Source organism: Podarcis muralis, chromosome 17 (genome assembly GCF_964188315.1).
Source record: "Podarcis muralis chromosome 17, rPodMur119.hap1.1, whole genome shotgun sequence".
NCBI lineage: Eukaryota > Metazoa > Chordata > Lepidosauria > Squamata > Lacertidae > Podarcis > Podarcis muralis.
The window spans coordinates 34535396-34553272 of NC_135671.1; the positions used below are offsets into that span (position 1 = coordinate 34535396).

The 17877-nt window shown below is 48.2% G+C and overlaps 1 protein-coding gene across 5 annotated transcripts in view; it reads left to right on the forward strand.

Annotated features, from left to right (window-relative positions):
* Positions 1-17877, forward strand: part of RFX1 (regulatory factor X1) — a 52115-nt gene that overhangs the window by 28526 nt on the left and 5712 nt on the right. For 4 of the 5 annotated variants that reach the window (XM_028711560.2, XM_028711561.2, XM_028711564.2 and 1 more), the window contains 14 exons: positions 570-935; positions 3129-3223; positions 4426-4792; positions 7023-7204; positions 7787-7906; positions 8403-8518; positions 9400-9518; positions 11517-11626; positions 12654-12805; positions 13128-13225; positions 13546-13695; positions 14875-15083; positions 15426-15579; positions 16341-16386. In XM_028711560.2, the coding sequence (XP_028567393.2) occupies positions 570-935; positions 3129-3223; positions 4426-4792; positions 7023-7204; positions 7787-7906; positions 8403-8518; positions 9400-9518; positions 11517-11626; positions 12654-12805; positions 13128-13225; positions 13546-13695; positions 14875-15083; positions 15426-15579; positions 16341-16386 (2284 nt within the window). The remainder of the gene's footprint in view (positions 1-569; positions 936-3128; positions 3224-4425; positions 4793-7022; positions 7205-7786; positions 7907-8402; positions 8519-9399; positions 9519-11516; positions 11627-12653; positions 12806-13127; positions 13226-13545; positions 13696-14874; positions 15084-15425; positions 15580-16340; positions 16387-17877) is intronic. The other variant, XM_028711565.2, reaches the window with a different exon arrangement.

The window sequence follows — 17877 nt, forward strand, 5'->3', positions numbered from 1 at the left end:
TCGGTGGGAGGTTTAAATCTTTCCCACCCAGAACTAGCTTTCTGGATATATCCAAACTCCCCCACACCCTTCTTCTCTTGAAGAAGTGGTTAGTAGTCACCCATAACTCTCCCATTATGAGTTGTCCCCAGCCCCATGATGATCACCATAAATTCTAGACAGTGAAGATGGGGAAGGTTCTCATCCCTGCCAGTTCTTCTTTTGTAAGGAACCTCCTTAGCCACCATTATAGAATGCCTTGGGCTCAATGGGTAAAATGCAGATGAGGCAGGATGTGTGGACCTTCTGGGTTGTAATCAAAGTAGCATTAAGGGGAATATTCCATCAGCACAACAGTTTTTCCTTGTGCAACAGAACTTCCACCATCCTCAATCTGTTCTGGAGGTTCCCTGGATGCGAATGGCATTGGGAAAAGGAGAGGGGAAGTTCCCTTGCGCAAGTGGAACGCATTCTGCTTCTGCAGTTATTTAACTGAATACTACCCTCTGCCTTAATCCTTCATTCCGGCAGGACATTTCTGGGTTTCTCCACTATCTCTGATTGCTTCAGTCTCTCTGTTTATTGTTTAGAGTGCAGACAGTGGCCCTTCTAAGAGCAATCAGCAGTCGCAGCAGCAAGAGCAACAAGGAGTGCAGCAAGGTCTCTCCCTAGAGTGCAGCAGCAGCAGCAGCAGCAACAGTGTACCCCAGCTGGCCAGCTGCTGTTTATCTGGCCCAGAGCACAGGCTCCACTACATGCATTCTCTAGATTCTGCCTCGGAGCAGTGGGTGGAGCTGGTCCGCATGCTTCCTCAACCGCTCCTCCTGCCACAACAGAAGGTGGTGATAGAGCAGCTGCCATTCCTCTCCTCTCATCACTCCAGCCCTGACCAGAGAGTCAAGATTCAGAGAGTCCCTCAGGTGCTAGTGTTTGGAACAGCAGCTACAGCACTTAAAGTAGGTCCTGCAGAGGGCACCGATTGAGATCCAAGAATAGCAAGCTCTGTGCATTTCCCTTCCCACAGAGCCAGGTAGCAGAGCTTGCCAGCATTATCCCCTTCTCTACGATTGTGACTCTCCTCTTAATTAGCGGTGGTAGAGCAACCCTCTTTCCTTCCCCACATACTGCCAGAGAAATTGAAATTCTTGGACCTCTTCCGCACTGGATGTGATTTTGATTTCATTTGCTTGAATCAGGTGTAGATATGGAAGTCTTGAGGGATTGGGGTTTGTGGGAGACATATGCCACCAGATAAGCATGCTACGTTTTGTGCAGGACTTTCAGTATTTGGGAGCCAGAACAGAGGCTTGCCATAGCTAGCCAGGATCCCAGATAACTGCATCTATGTTTATGAACAAGGTCTGATCTAGGTAAGCTAAATCATGCAGTACTGATTGTATGAGGACTACTTAGCCTGTTTGCCCTAAAACTGTATCAGCTACTGAAACAAAGGCAGCTCCCTGAGCCAAAGTTAGCTGCTGTCTAATGAGTGGAAACTGAGTTTTCTTCAAATCACCTCATCAGATTGTAAGACATTAGAACCATCACGGCAAGTAAAAGGCCTCTTGTTTATAAAGGTGTGCTATAATCCATGTTTTTCCATAAAACCAATATTGTACCATTGTTGCAAAGGGCCATTTCACACATTACACAGGAGCAAACCCAGGTTTGCCACTGAGCATGCACTCGAGGGCAACTGCAGCCAATCATGGCTGTCCTACAAGTGCATCTGCATAATGCAAATGTATATTTCTCACACCTGCACTTTACTCTTGTAGATGTACACTTGTAACATTTTAGCTGCACTCTTAACAAAAATGCGCAAAGTCACCTTTAGAAGTGATGGAATTGCATGCAGTTCTGCACCTTAGCATTCCAGAAGGGAAAGCAAGAGAATCTGTTGGGGGCTCTTGCCTGCCTAGCAAGAGCCCCCAGCACTTCCTTCTCCATGTTATACCATTGTGCTGCTTTTGCCAGGATCAGAGTATGTGGACCCTGGGTTCCTGACTTTCCTCACCATGGCTCTGACTTGTGGGGGAATCCTTGGTCCATGGGAATAAGCATACTAGAGTCACGCCCCCCCGAACCCCCGCCCCCCACGTTTAATGTCTGCTAGATCAATGCCAGATATAGAGGCAAATATAAATCATGAGACAGGTGATGACAGCTGCAAGCAGATTGACAGTAGGTGTGGCAATTAGGAAGGCAGAGAGGTCGCCTTTTGTCTAGAGCAGTGTTTCCCAACCGGTGTTCCGCGGCACACGAGTGTGCCGTGAGACATCGGCTGGTGTGCCGCGAGATGCCTGGAGGGAGGCGGGCGAGTCGGGCGGCGAGAGGCGGGGCGGCGGCGGCGAGGAGCCGCTCGGCGCGCAAAGCGAGGGAGGCTGGAGCCAAGAGCAGCGGCGAGCAGGAGGCGCTTGGTGGGAGATTCAGCCGAGCCCGAGCTGCGTGCGCTCCCGAACCTCTGGGCGGAGAAGAGCGTGCGTGTGTCCGGCTTAGCGACGGATCCTCTCACCCGGCGCAGCAGAAGACAACCCTCGGGGCGGAGCTCCTGCCACAGGCCTCCCGCCTTCTTCCCCACGCGGGGCAGAATAAGTGGAAACCGGCGGACGCAGCGGGTTTCTCAGCCGCTGCCCGGGTTGCCCCTCTCTCCTACAGAGCCGCATCCATCCCAGCCCCTCCTGTCATCTCAACCTGCCCGTCTAATTTACATACCATCATATCCTCCTTTCTTATTGATTCACTTAGATTTAGTCTTACATTTCTCGCTTTGTCTCCGTAGACTGCGCGGAGGGAGAGCCAGAGAGAGGCATCGCTCCTGCGCGGCGGGAGAGGGAGCAGCCGGAGCGATGCCCCAAACAAGCTGAATTCCGAGCGAGGGACTGAGGGGGGAGGGAAAAAACTTTCACTTTCGTGCGTCCCTCCCGGCGTGACGCTGCGCGCTGACGTCACGGGGCGGGGCTTTAATGGTGGTGTGCCGCGAGATTTTTTTTCAGTAAACAGGTGTGCCGTTGCCCAAAAAAGTTTGGGAAACACTGGTCTAGAGCATCCTCTTGGGAGGGATTAGAGAGAGTAGAGCGCAGCGACCTTGGCCCATCCTGTCTCACCTCTTTTCCTTTCCTCTCTTTGTGGGCTTGCTGCGTTCTCAGGTGCAGCAGCTCCAGCAGGTACCTGTGCAGCATGTCTATCCCAACCAGGTGCAGTATGTGGAAGGAGGTGATGCCAGCTACACAGCAAGTACCATGTGAGTACATGCCTGGTAAGAAGGAAGGCTTTATCATACCAGTGCTACCCCAGCATTCAAGCTCACAGTGAGCCGGGCATGGACTCCTGTCAGGTGCAGGTTGCAAGAGACACAGATCTTCACACAGATGCTAATTGATTCTATTCTGTATCTTAAGCCAGAGACGGTCAACTTCCCTGTGCATAGATGGCCAGACAATGATCTAGCGGCTGGAAATGTCTTTCTGGATGGCCAGGTTCCATCACAACATTGGTGCCACCTAGCAATGAGGGGTTAATGGTTATGGAGTATCTGCACCCAGTCGCAGCCAGAAAGAACATTACGTTCTGGGAGCAGGTGGTGCTGGGCCTTGCCGATCGGAAGGTCGGCAGTTCAAGTCTGCACAACGGGGTGAGCTCCCGTTGCTCTGTCCCAGCTCCTGCCAAGCTAGCAGTTCCAAAGCATGCCAGCATGAGTAAATAAATAGGTACTACTGCGGTAGGAAGGTAAATGGCATTTCTGTGCTCTCTGGCACTTGTCAGTGTCCCGTTGTGCTAGAAGCGGTTTGGTCGTGCTGGCCACATGACCCAGAAAGCTGTCTGTGGGCAAACGCCAGCTCCCCCGCCCTGAAGTGAGATGAGCGCCGCACCCCATAGTCAAATTTGACGGGACTTAACCATCCAGGGGTCCTTTGCCTTTTAACTTAGAACATTGCATACAAATACCAAACACAGATGAAGCACTAGGGTGTGGACAATATCTCTTAGACATTTCCCCTTTTTATTATAAATGAAACGATGGGCGTATGAACTTAGATTTTTCTTTTAAAAAATGAACTGTTTATTATTGTTTTGTAAAAAATAGAAAATGAAAGTTTATATAGTGAATGTTGTCGAAAATCAGGGAAGTTATTCTGAAGTGCTGCCTTGAAGAAGATTGGTGGATTGGTTGTTGATTGTCCCTGTTTTCTAATGGGGGGAAAAACCCAAGTGAAATCACTTGGGGGCTGGGTTTGGCCAAGGAGCCATCAGTTGTGACCCCTGAGCTAAATCATCTTGATCTAAGCAAAAAGCATGGTAAAGGAGTGGAGATGTACAGCCTTCTCCTTTTTACCCACTGTAGGGTGGTGTATATGTTTAGCTGCCATTTCTCTATAACAAGTGGTTGTTTTTCTTCACTTGGAAATCGGAGATGGAAACAGCACCTCTTTCTCCTGTTTTCAGACGCTCCAACACTTACCCTTACACGGAAACCCCTCTCTACACTCAGAACACTGGCGCAAACTACTATGAATCGCAAGGCACCCCAACCCAGGTCTCCACCCCAGCAACCTCCCAGACTGTGGCCAGCAGTGGGTCAGTGCCCATGTATGTCTCTGGAGGGCAAATCATAGCCAACCCAAGCGGAGGCAGCAGTGCTGGAGGAGGAGGAGGTGGAAATGGAAATGGTGGTGGCGGTGGCAGCACTGGTGGTGGCGGTGGAGGAGGCAGTGGCAGCAGCAGCACTGGGACCTACGTGATTCAAGGAGGTTACATGCTGGGAAGTTCAAGCCAGTCGTACTCGCACACCACTCGTGCCTCCCCTGCAACTGTAAGTCTGAGTCTCGCTCTGGATACCTTGCTGTTCATTCAAGGGGATTGGAGCTTCCGGGAGCCTCTTTGCTTTTTTCAGCAGCTTGTCCAAGTGCTCTTAGAGCAGTGGTTTCCATGGCTGTGTTCCAGGGAACCTGGGGTTCCTTGGAGACTTCTCAGGGTTCTTTAATCAGAAGACCCATAATGACTGGGGCAAGCTTCCCTGAGATGGCTTGCCTGCCCACAGCTGATCATTCTGTTCAAGGTGCAGCAGCAAGAAAGTATTGGGCCCCTTTTGGGTGCACTCTCAGTCCACACAGAGCAACCTTGAGCCCTAACAGTCAATAGCAGCACCCTGTGCGTTCAAGAAAATGCCCCAGCATTCTCTGCAATGCTAGGGGTTCTGTTGTGGACAAGTTGATATGGAAAATGTCCTTTGAAGGTAGCAAGTCTGAAAACCACTGACTTAGAGAATTAAACACTTGTGCATGTTCCTCTGTTTGGTGCTCTTTTGCCCTTCCAAGAGGACATTGCTGCGATGGGGTAGAATTATTATTATTATTATTATTATTATTATTATTATTATTATTATTATTATTTGGTAGGCCTGGGGCTCTTTCTGATGGAATGATTTTATATCTTTTAAAGGTGCATTGAACATTTGTATTGCAGTAGGCATGTGAAAGTATGAAGTAATTCATAGTGCTTTTGAGACTCAAAGGAAAACGATAGCTTTGATCATTCTAGTGAATGATGAACCAGAAGCTGGTTCAATAAAAGATGCCACCCAAGACAGCCCTATCATGAGGGAAAGTAGCATGTTTGGATGTCATTAATGGCAGCAGAGTGGAACACGACAGATTTCACCCAGAGGGCACAATTTGCCATCTTCTTGCACAGCTTCAATGTAGATAGACAGAAGTGTTTCATTTCCTAAGTCAGAGGCGGGGAAACCTGTGTCCTTCCAAATGTTACTGGACTACACCTCCCATCATCCTGATCATTGGCCATGTTGGCTGAGGGTGATGGGAATTTGAGTCCATCAACATCTGGAGGGACACAGATTCCCCATCTCTGCCATAAGTTAATATAGCTTGCACAGAGAACTTATTTGTGGTTTTTGTCTCCTGTTAAGAGGGAATGCTCTTGCTTAGATTTTCTGGCCCTTGAAAATTTTCTGGCCCTTGATGCTACTTTCCCTACTTCATGGGTCTTGTTCTCTGAGACCAGCCTTCCGAAAGCACTCTTTACCTCATGGTGGATCTAACTGAAATGTGCCAGCTTTCTCTTCTGTGTGTCTTTAGAAGCATTAGAATTCATTAGTTCTCACAGGAAACAATTCCTTAGTTCTTCATTGGAAACAATGGGAGGAAAAGAAATGGGATTGAGGTACTCCGGCTCTTGGACTGGCCTAATTCAGTCCCGGGTTTGGCGTAATTCAGGCCTTTCCCTGGTCATCTCCCAGCATGTCCCCAAGCCAGCCCTGACCTGCAAACCCCTTTTGGCCCCCTACCCTGCCAGCTCTGGAGCACCAATGTTGGTAGGGCCAGGGCTGCGAAAGTTGGGGCATGAAGGGGGAATCTAACGGCAGGTCTCTATACTGCTTCCATAGGATTTCAGTCTAAGGCCTGTAAAAAGATGCATGGTTCTTATTTAAAAGAAGGCGCTGTGGGTTAAACCACAGAGCCTAGGGCTTGCCGATCAGAAGGTTGGCAGTTTGAATCCCTGTGACGGGGTGAGTTCCCGTTTCTTGGTCCCTGCTCCTGCCAACCTAGCAGTTCGAAAGCATGAAGTGCAAGTAGATAAATAGGTACCACTCCAACGGGAAGGTAAACAGTGTTTCTGTGCACTGCTCTGGTTTGCCAGAAGTGGCTTAGTCATGCTGGCCAAATTACCTGGAAGCTGTACGCTGGCTTCCTCGGCCAATAAAGCAAGATGAGCTCCGCAACCCCAGAGTCACCTGCAACTGGACCTGATGGTCAGAGGTCCCTTTACCTAATAATATAGGAGTGTTAGATGTTTGACTGGCATCAACACGGCCTTCTCTTGTATAACTTTGGGACCCTGGGAGTGGGAAGAGAATGGATCCTCACATGGCTTATTAAGATGGTGCCCACCTCCCAAGCGTGGGTTGCACCATACGAACCATTCATTGAGAGAGATTGTGACAGTACCTGAACTATTCCCTTCAATAACTGCAAACAAAAGGGCTTGGAAGGCCCGTAACTTGGATTCCTGTTTCTTTGCAGGTCCAGTGGCTGTTGGATAACTACGAGACTGCGGAAGGTGTAAGCCTTCCACGGAGTACCTTGTATTGCCATTACCTCCTGCATTGCCAGGAGCAGAAACTGGAGCCAGTCAATGCAGCTTCCTTTGGCAAGCTCATCCGCTCAGTGTTTATGGGACTTCGCACACGCCGGCTTGGAACCAGGTAAATGAAAGATGGCTTTCCTGTGGGCTGCATGGCAGCATCGCAGAATAAAAATGCGAGGTGCCTAAGCTGCCAAGCATCTCTGCATCCCCTGGGAGCTTCAGGAATACAGTTACTGTCAGCACTAAAGCCCACCTTGTTTTCCCATTCACAAACCTCAGATTGAGCAGAGCATGGGGTGTGCTGTACAGGGCAGGGAGAGGCACATACAAAATCCACCCTTTCTCAGAGCACTTGGAAGGTACCAAATGTCTCCTAAAAGGGAGCTTGCTTCTTAATGGGGAGGCCTAATGCCTGGACTCATACTGATCTGATTTGCACCATGCCAGTGATGGCCAAATGGGCAAAATCATTTTTTATTATTTACATCTTCCTCCTGGTAACTAGGAAAAGTCCCATTGCGCCAGTCGAAGTTCTTGCGTGGGCTTCCACTAGTGGCACTGGTTAGTTGAATTTTGCCTGTTATGTGCCTAAGGGTACCTTGATAGCATCTCTCTGTGTCTTGTGGTGTATCTTTTGTTGTGGTCCAAGGGGTTTGTTTATATGGAGGCTTCATGTTTTCTCACTTCACTTTTCTTTCAGAGGAAACTCCAAATACCACTACTACGGGCTACGCATCAAAGCTAACTCCCCGTTGCTGCGGCTCATGGAGGATCAGCAACACTTGGCCATGAGGCAACAGCCCTTTTCTCAGAAGCAAAGGTAGGAGATAGTTCAGGGGAAGGGCCGTAGTTTAGTAGTAGAGCACATCCTTAGCAAACAGAAGGTCTGAGCATCAATTTCTGGTACCTTCAGGTAGGGCTGGGAGGAAGTCAGGACTGAAACCCTGGCAGATACAAAATGTTATTACAGTTGCAAAGTGTACATATCAGCAAGGCAAACCAAGGACCATATAGCACAAGCATTCTATGAAAGAGTAGAGTGCTGTATGCAGGTCCCCAAAACTGGGGGCCCCTGTAGTGCTATTATCCTCTTGGAACTGAGTAACTTCTTTGGTGAGATAGACATTCTTGAAGTTCTCCCCGGTGTGAAAAGTGGCATCAGGACCTTGAAATGTTTTTGAATCTGCTGAAGAAGATTTTTCCATAACAGAATCTGAGGCAACCCCTTTCTCTATCCCATGCTCTTGACATAGGCACATGCTATGGGTGTTACTGTGATGTGTTGTGGGCTGACTTCAAGTTGTTCTGCCTTATAGGCTCAAACCCATTCAGAAGATGGAAGGCATGACCAATGGAGTGGCTGTCGGGCAGCAGCAAGCCTCAGGGCTGTCTGACATCAGTGCCCAAGTACAACAGTACCAGCAATTCCTGGGTAAGGAGGGCCACTCTTTTGCACATGGAAGAGTGAGGTCTTTGAGATGGAAGCAGAGGACATGCAACACAAGCCTCTACATGCAGTTGTTAGGGTTGTATGTTTGACCACCTGGCTCACAGAAGATGACTTTTTTGTTAGAGATTCTGTGGCCCCGTGCCTGATGTGACTTGTTTGATACCTTAGACCAGGGGTCAGCAAACTTTTTCAGCAGGGGGCCGGTCCACTGTCCCTCAGACCTTGTGGGGGGCCGGACTATATTTTTTTTGGGGGGATGAACAAATTCCTATGCCCCACAAATAACCCAGAGATACATTTTAAATAAAAGGACACATTCTACTCATGTAAAAACACGCTGATTCCCAGACCGTCCGCGGGCTGGATTTAGAAGGCATTTGGGCCAAATCCGGCCCCTGGGTCTTAGTTTGCCTACCCATGCCTTAGACGGTGTATGTGTGGTAGGAACACCATCTCAGGGCCAAGTATTGCATAGAACCTCCATTTCCCAGGAAATGCAGCACTGGAATGAGATTTTTTCACATGGTAGGGTCGCTGCATGTGGGAAGTTCTTGGCATGCATTACCACAACCCCTGCACGGAGTCCTCACTACAAGGAATTATTTTTGGGCGACAACCATTTTGTGTCCATGTTGCATTTGAAGTAGGTCTGTGTGGCTTCAGTGCTGGCAGTCTCGCCCTTGTGGCCAAGGATAGAGTGGGCTATGGAAACACAACTCCCCAGTCCCCTGAGAAGCTATAGATCCTGATCCAGATAAACCACCACCTTTTTGATCAAACTTCAGCAGACAATGTCAAGGTGGGGCTGCTCCCTGGGACCCAGGGTTGGGCTTGGAGGGCTGATGTCTCTCTCCTCCTCGCAGATGCCTCTCGCAGCCTGCCTGACTTTGCAGAGATAGACCTACAAGGGAAGTCCCTCCCTGAGGGCATTGGAGCCGAAGATGTGAAGTCTTTCCAGTCGCTCTATCGAGAGCATTGCGAGGTACATCAGGAGAGCACATTGGAAAGGGAAATCTAGGCAGGGGTGGAGAGCCTCCGGTTCCTTGCCTGGCCCTGCTCCATACCCGCCTTGAATGTTCTTGCTTGGATGCAATGTACCCCTGAACTATGGCAATGCCTCTTGCTTGCCTCCAGAGAAGGTGGAGTGATGGGTCTGTTTGCAGGGTAAGCAGGTGGATTGTACAAACAGCTTCTGTGTGACTGGAGTGTAGCCTTGGAACTCACTCCCCTTCCACATTTCCTCCCTCTCAACCTGCCCGCTAGTGACATGGAAGGTTGCCCATGAGGGACTGCAGCCCTAATGACAGTCCACTGGATGCAGTTGGAAAGTAGCAGGCTGATGTGCCTCCCAGGCAGGTGTGCATCAAATGGATCGCCCTCTGCAGCCCCACATGCTTGCTTGTAGGCCTGGCATTGCTCTGGCTACTTCTAGGCAAAGCCATGTCAGTGGAAGCAGAACCAGGTCAACTTAACCCCTTTTGAATTTCTCTTCTGAGTTGTCTTTCTTTAATTGTTTCATTTTATTAAACATTTCTAGACTGCTTGCAGGTCAGTTATACTGCTGCCACAGCTTTGCCTGTTCTAAACTCATTACGTGATGCCCCCGATCCAGTAATCTGTGGGTGACTTTTTTGCCATTCAGTTGCGTAAACTTTTGAAAATCCCAGGCATTGCTATTCTCATAACTTGTTTTGGAGGTGATACACCTGTTGCTCAGGCTGATTGTGTTAACTCACCCTTGGAGGGGTTTTCATCCCTGAGAGAGTGTCCACAAAATAGTTGTGTGCCTTGTTTTTAGGATCTTAGTTTTTTAAACAGCTTGAGCTGATTTTTAAAGTTTTTTTTATTTCAACTATTTATATGGGTATATGCTTAACGCTGTATTCTCTAAGTGTTATACAGTAGGATTGTGAAAGAAACAATAAAGATAAAATCAATTAAAATGAACAACAACATCAGAAAACTTACTTAAGATTCCTAGTGAAGTAGAAAGGTCTGCCCCAAGCACCAGAAATTCAACAGAGGGGGGCCTGTCTGATCTCAGTCGGGAGGAAGTTCCACATCACTGTGCCCACAATACTTTAGGATACTTTTGGATCCTGGTATACAAGCTGAACATCTGAGTCATGGGGTGACTCACCTCAAGACCTCTGTGATTGGGCAGGGATATAAGGAGTCAGGTAGTCCTTAACGTATCCTGAGCCCAAGTTGTTAAGCCCTTGTAAATTAAAAGAAGAGTCTTGAACTTCGCCTGGTAGCAAATGGACAGCCCCTGCAAGTTTTTTATTTGTTTGTTTCTTTTTATTCAGAGGAAGCTTTTAAGCACCTAAGCTATGTGCTGGTGAATGGTCTGTTCAAGCTGCAGCATTTGTGCAGATGTTTAACTACAAGAAGCATCATGGGAATTCAGAAGCATCTTGCCATCTGCATATATTTCTTAAAGATTAATGAATTTATTGTAGCATTAGTTTTTTAGTGCTCGAGTGTATATGTGTGAAGTTGAGAGTAGACATACACACATTTCAGATTGGGGGACATCTGTTGTGAGACTGAAGAAACACTTGCTCAAAGTAGGGTTAGCATACATGAGTGAACTACTGAAATTAATGTGATTCAGTCACTGGGGGAAAGCAAGTCAGGCAGCACACCTTGCAGGCAGGTACTCAGTTTGCATGGCACAGAGGGAATAATTAGAGTTTTGCTTCAATATGAAATAATTTATATTGAGTCTGTCCGTGAATTCCATTTGAGCAGCCTTTATGCTCTATCTGCTCTCTGAAATATTCTGCTTGAGTATTAGCAGAGTATTGACTTTGAATTCAGAAATGACAGAATGTGCTGGACAACTGGGTTGACTCTTTAAAGGCAGCCTATCATCTTGTTGATAGGAACAAATTAATTTAGCAGGGAGGATCCTGCTGTCTCTGTTCCTGCCTGGCAGGGTCTAGAATTAAATCATCCAACTCCTCCTCCTCCTCAGGCCATTGTTGATGTGATGGTAAACTTGCAATTCACACTGGTGGAGACACTCTGGAAGACTTTTTGGAGGTACAATTTGAACCAGCCCAGTGAAGCCACCCCCATCGATATGTGAGTCTTTCTTTTTTGGCATTTATATAAAAATGAACTACATGCTGTGGGGTGCTTTGCAAATTTATGACGCAGAGGCTGTCATTTCTGGACATCTGCAAGTGACTTCTGCTGAAAAGTACATGGGGTTGGCCTTTTGCTAAGAAGTGCATCAGACTGTTGAGCACTAAGGACAGGTTCACTCTACCGTCTCCCATTCCTGGCAGCTCCATGATCCAGGTCTGGGTGTGTTTCTCAACTGTTTGAGCAACAAAATCATTTCCCCTGCTGTATAGCACTTCAGTGCTGTAATGTCTCTGCTCATCCCTTTAAGAAGGATATCACACTTCCCATGGGTAGCCAGCCTGCGGCACGGATGCCACTAGGCAGCAAGGGTTTGCAGCTTATGGTCAGCCCAGCACTCAGTGGAGAGTTAGGCATATATGTCTATGGGAGTAGAACAACAGTAAAAAAAACTCCACCAGTTTTGATTTAATCTAGGCATTCCCAGACTTTGCTGGATTGACATTCCATACCTGTATCAGCATCTCCCCAAGTTCCCTGCATCTTCCTCTGCCACCAATACCCAGATTATTTTCCCCAGCATCTCTTGAGTATAGTCTGCAGACTCCTTTAATACAGAATCTGCTTCTGTATCAAAATGAATGGAGCAGTTCACTGCCCTGCAGGCCTGTTGATTCAGGCTGACAGAGGACGTGGGCTGGCATGGCCACATTAGGATATAAAGACTAAATGTAGGGGTTGTAAATGGGACAGGAGGAAAATAAAACTGATAGGGGGAAGAACAACAACTTCTTATAACAGAGGAAATGTGAACCTTTGCAGGGGAACCAAAATAGGAAGTTGTTTTCCCATCTTAACTGCCTAGCATCTTCACCTTTGCCCCGCAGGCCCTTAAACATCTATTATCCAAAATCTATTTGCTGTTCCTAGGCAAGGGCTGCTGGCCTAGCTGATGGGTCTTGATAATCTGAGTTGTGGCTTGGTGATGGTGCTCTTTAACCAGGTGTCTCTGTTTCATATTTAGTCAAGACGAAGCAGAGAAGCGTCTCCCAAAGAGCTGCTTGGTGACACTGTCCAAGTACGAGCCTGTCCTCAAATGGACGAAGGACTGTGACAACTTGCTGTACCAGGGGCTGGTAGAGGTCCTGATTCCAGAAGTGCTCCGGCCCATTCCGAGTAAGCTCATCCTGCCCAGCTCATATCTGAGGCCTGCAACAGGCTGTCCCAAGCCTAGGGCCACAGCCAATACCAAGGCTGAAATCAGGGTGCTTCAACTGCTGGTGGGGCTCTGCAGGTGCTCCTGCCATGTTTCATAGTGGGCTGGGTGATTGGCCTCATGTGCAGGTTTGGGTAGGAAGCCTCTTTGGCCTGAGGTGGAGGCATTTAAGCTGCCCCCTGAGTGCCGTGTGGCCCTTGGACTTATTCTCTACTACCCCCATGAACAAAGGACTGTCAACCATCTTGAAACCGGCCATGCTAATGTTACATCCTTCCCCAGGTGCCTTGACGCAAGCAATCCGAAATTTTGCAAAAAGTTTGGAGAGCTGGCTGACGAATGCCATGATGAATATTCCAGAAGAGATGGTCCGCGTTAAGGTGAGCTGGATGTGGGAAGTTGTGGGGTCCCGTTGGTCTTGGCTTCCTATTTTTCTGAGACTAGGAGGTCTTAAGGCGGTGCTCTCTGGAGCCTTCAGTCTGTGCTGCAGCAGATCAGTATACAACTACCAAGTCACCTTGGGTGAGGTTTTCTGCCTCAGCAGCAGCGACCAGAATTCGATGCCACAGTTGGCTCTTTTCAGCAGTTGGAGCCACTCCTCTCCCACCCCGCTTCCTAGTGGGGGTGGCAGCAGAACAAACTCATAGCTCCTCAGTTTGGGGCAGATGGGAAACATGTGTTACTGTGTTTTGTCTCTCAGGTTGCAGCAGCAAGTGCCTTTGCCCAGACGCTGCGGCGTTACACCTCCCTGAACCACCTTGCCCAGGCTGCCCGGGCTGTTTTACAGAACACTGCCCAAATCAATCAGATGCTGAGTGATCTCAACAGGGTGGATTTTACTAATGTCCAGGTAACAACCTCCACACTTCTGCCACTGTTTCCTTCCTCTCCCATTTTGAATCCAGGAGCTGCAAATGATCTTCCTATTAACTGGTCTCATTTAACCCCAAGGCCTTATTTGGCATTTGGAGTGGTCAAAATAAGAGTTGTGTCAGACACAGGCCTTACAGCTTATTTGCTAGGCCCATCTGCTTTAACATAGGACTTTCTCATATTGGCACATGTGCACTGGGAGCTCACAGGTAGGACACAAAAAGAAGGACCTTTCCTATGGATTGTTTCCAGAATTTGGTCCTTGGAGGATAGTTGATTTCTGTTTGATGGCTAATGGCTGTTGATGGACCTGTTCTTATTGAATATGTTTAAAAGCCTTCTAGATGTTGCACATATGCATGAACGCAGTGCTGGCGCCCCTTTTTCTTGTGCTCCCAGAAAAAGCAGATTTGGAAGCAGTGTGTGATGAGAAGCAGTGGAGGGGGCTGCTTCATCCTTAACCCACTTCTTTGCTTCAGATTCTCTCCCCCGTCTCTCCCCTGCCCCCCACTTAACAGCACATTTGTATTCATATAACTGGAGTAGGGATGGGGTACTTGTGCTTCAGATGCTGCTAAACTACAATGCCCAGCATCTCTGACCATTGGTCATGCTAGCTGGCACTGATGGGAATTGGAGTCCAACAATTCCCTGAACTAGGCATTACTGCAACTTGGCCCTAAACTAGTGACCACCACATCCTGTGATTGTGAGTTCCAGAAGATAATTATTACTTGTGAAAAAGTATGCTGATTAATTCTAGCAATGGATGTATCTTTTTAGTTGGGTGCCCAGTGATGACTTAGCGGGACAGTGAAATTATCTGGCTAAAACCATGATGATTTTAGGTGGGCACAAGTAAGCCAGCTCCCTTGCTGCAAACTGCCCCCCTCCCCCTCCAATGGCAGATTCTTTGGGCAGTCTGGACTCTGTGGGCCGTCTGGATCTCCTTTTCATCCCATCCATTACAAGGGGTTTGCCTTCATACCCATTGACAGTATTTTGTTGGCATTTGAGACTCCACGGTACCTGATTTCCCTGGCCACTCTGATTCTACATTCATTTAAGTAGCTTCAGAGTTGGTCATTGGCTTACCCAATGGGAGAAGAGAAACCCCACTGGAGACACCTTTCTTCCTCCTCTTGCTGCTCTGCAGGAGCAGGCCTCATGGGTATGTCGGTGCGAGAATCGTGTGGTGGAGCGCCTTGAGCAGGACTTTAAGATGACTCTGCAGCAGCAGAACTCTCTGGAACAGTGGGCCGTGTGGCTGGATGGTGTGGTCAGCCAGGTCCTCAAGCCCTACCATGGCAGCCCCAGCTTCCCCAAAGCCGCCAAACTCTTCCTCCTCAAGTGGTCCTTCTACAGGTAAGTAGAAGGTGAGAAGCAGAGTGTTGGGCTTGGTTCTGGGCTCACACCCAGCTCAGCCATAGTCTTTCCCCCTGCTGTTTAGCCATGCCTGTGAAACAGGGTGGTTTACGTGCCTTGTGACGCTGCCTGCAGATGCAGATTTAGGGCCCTGCAACTGGTTCTCCTGCACTGGGTGCCGAGCCAAGGGGGGGGGGGGAGGTTTGCAGGGCGTTGCAACTATGGCGTAGTGCACACACAGAATGGAAGATGGGGGGGTGGGTTGGCCTCACACAGGGCACTGCAAAGTCCTTCCCTGCTGCCTGCATGGTAACTGCAGCATTGGGTTCCTTCTTTCTCCAGCTCTATGGTGATTCGGGATCTGACCCTGCGGAGCGCAGCCAGTTTTGGCTCCTTCCATCTCATCCGCCTCCTCTATGACGAGTACATGTACTACCTGATAGAGCACCGTGTGGCCCAGGCCAAGGGAGAGACTCCCATTGCTGTCATGGGAGAGGTAGGTTTTATGGGCTTTGGGCTTGAGGTTGGAAAACCTTGCTTAAAGAGCTAGAACCATTCTGATTGACATGCCCTTGGCTGGGATGTCAGAATCAAGAATCTTCCCCCCTGTTGACACCAGGGAGCTTTTGGACATACGAAGCTGCCTTGTATTTATTTGTCAAATCATCGATCCATCTTGGCCTCTCTGGTTGTAATTTTTATGAATCTCTAGTCTCCTCTTCCAACCCAATCTTAAGATTCTGCTAACTGGGCAGGTCAGGGATTAAATCTTGGACCTTTTGTATGTGCTCTAGTGCTGAGCTACAGAAATGTTGAATCTGTGCCTCTGTTTGTATGCAGAGCCCAACGTGTTTAGTTTAAGACTGTGGTCTTAAAAGTTCCGCACACTAGCATGATACACTTTCGCTTGCCCAGTGCTTACCAGTGAGTGTGGAGCCATGCCTAATCCAAGACTTGCCATCCATGTTCCATTAGCTGGTAGATGCTTGTGTGGAGGTCAAGAAATGAGCGAAATGCAAACAAGAAGTAGTGCCCCACCACCACCTCCAATTTTTAGGCCACGGAGAGTTCGTTGCCATGTTCTGGAGAGGGGGGTGGGTCTCTGGACTGTTTCTCCCCCTATCCCAGATCTCTGCCTGAGAAAAAGAGCAGGGCCCACCAGCACAGAAGGGCTGTGTGAGGTAGCATTAGGCTACAGGCAGAGTAGTCTATAATGTGGGAAGATCCTTATGTATGTTTTCTTTGTTTCTTTTTAAGTTTGCAAACCTGACGAGCTCCTTGAACCCCTTGGATCCGGATAAAGGTATCGCCCAGCCCCTCGGGAGGCCAGATGCTTAGGCTTTGTCAGTGGTAGATGTTAGAGACTTTGGGGCCATTACTCTCCCTCCCACTTACAATGTGTGAGGCGGTAGTGCTCTTCCCATTTGTCTAGTATGAAAGAGAAACTGAAGGAGGGAGGTTACCGGAGGCTATTCACTGAATTCAAGAACTAAGCCAGTATTGGAGCCCAGATTTTTCAGCTCTGAATCATGTCGGCTTTCTAAACCATACATCATTATTACTTTGGATTTATTAACCACCCTTCATGGGGGCGGGGGCTCAGACCCATTTAAAAAACAAGATTAAAAAGTTTAAAACAAATTACATAGAGAGAGAAAGAGACAAGTTTGATTACTGCATTGTCCTTTGGTTTGCTTGTGGCTGCCCTCTTTTTCTGGAGAATCTTACAGTACTGGACAGGTCTTTCTGCTCTCCTAGATGCAAGACCAGAACACAGAATGAAATCAAGGGCTCATTAGCTGGCTTCAAGCTCAGTGAAGCTATGAATTCAAAATGACCTTGGTCCCATTTCATTCTCTGTACTTCAAATTTTCCCCTACCTGTAAGATGGGAATGATAGCAATCCCCTGTGTGTGGTTAGAAGTGAAGAATTCGTAGATATGAAGCAGGGACATGCAGCCCTCGACCTATTTTTTTAAAAAACGCCCTCTGTAAGTCCTCGGTTCAGACCTGGCAAGAACATTCTTCTAGGTGAGGAAGAAGAGGCAAAAGGAGAAAAGTGGGTGGCAGAAGATGCGGCTTCATCCACTTTTGGTGCTGGCCTCAGCAGCATGTGCTCGACAGATTAGATCTGAGGGAAGGTGATCCTCAAACAAACAAAACGTGTAAGAGAGAGAGGGAGAAAGGAAGGAAGGAAGGGGATGCTCAGTCGGGAAGGGACTGGTTGTGTTACAAGCTGTCCCTGGAGCTGTGGAGGGTGTATTTACATCATCACCTGTTCATTTAATGCCAGTTGCTAGCAAAATACCAGCTGCTGGGAATCACTGGTAGAGAGTGTGTTGCTGTGCTAAACTCCCGTTTGCAGTCTACCCACAGGCAGTACAATACTCTCCCCTGTCCCCAAGTTCTCTGGCCTGAGGAAGAAGACTTGGGCAAAGGAAGGAGTCAGTGGTAGCAACAAGCACTTTAATATAAGTATTTAAGACCTTTTACATTCGCTGGATAAGACTGAAGGTCTAATCCAGCATTATATCTTGAATGGAGCCTTCCAGGTGCCTCTCAGAAACTCTTATAAAAGGCAAGTAGGTGATGGGCCTTAACTGTTGGTAGGTGATATTTATATTAATATTTCACCTCTGAGCATGGAGGCTCTATTTAGATGTCATGGCTAATAGCTGGATTTTACTTAGGCTTCCAAGTTGATAGCTGATGACTGTCTAGTTCCCTGCTGTTCTTTGTCAGCTGGACTTGAGGGGGTACCCAGGCTGTGGTTTGGAAAAGACATCTCCGAAAA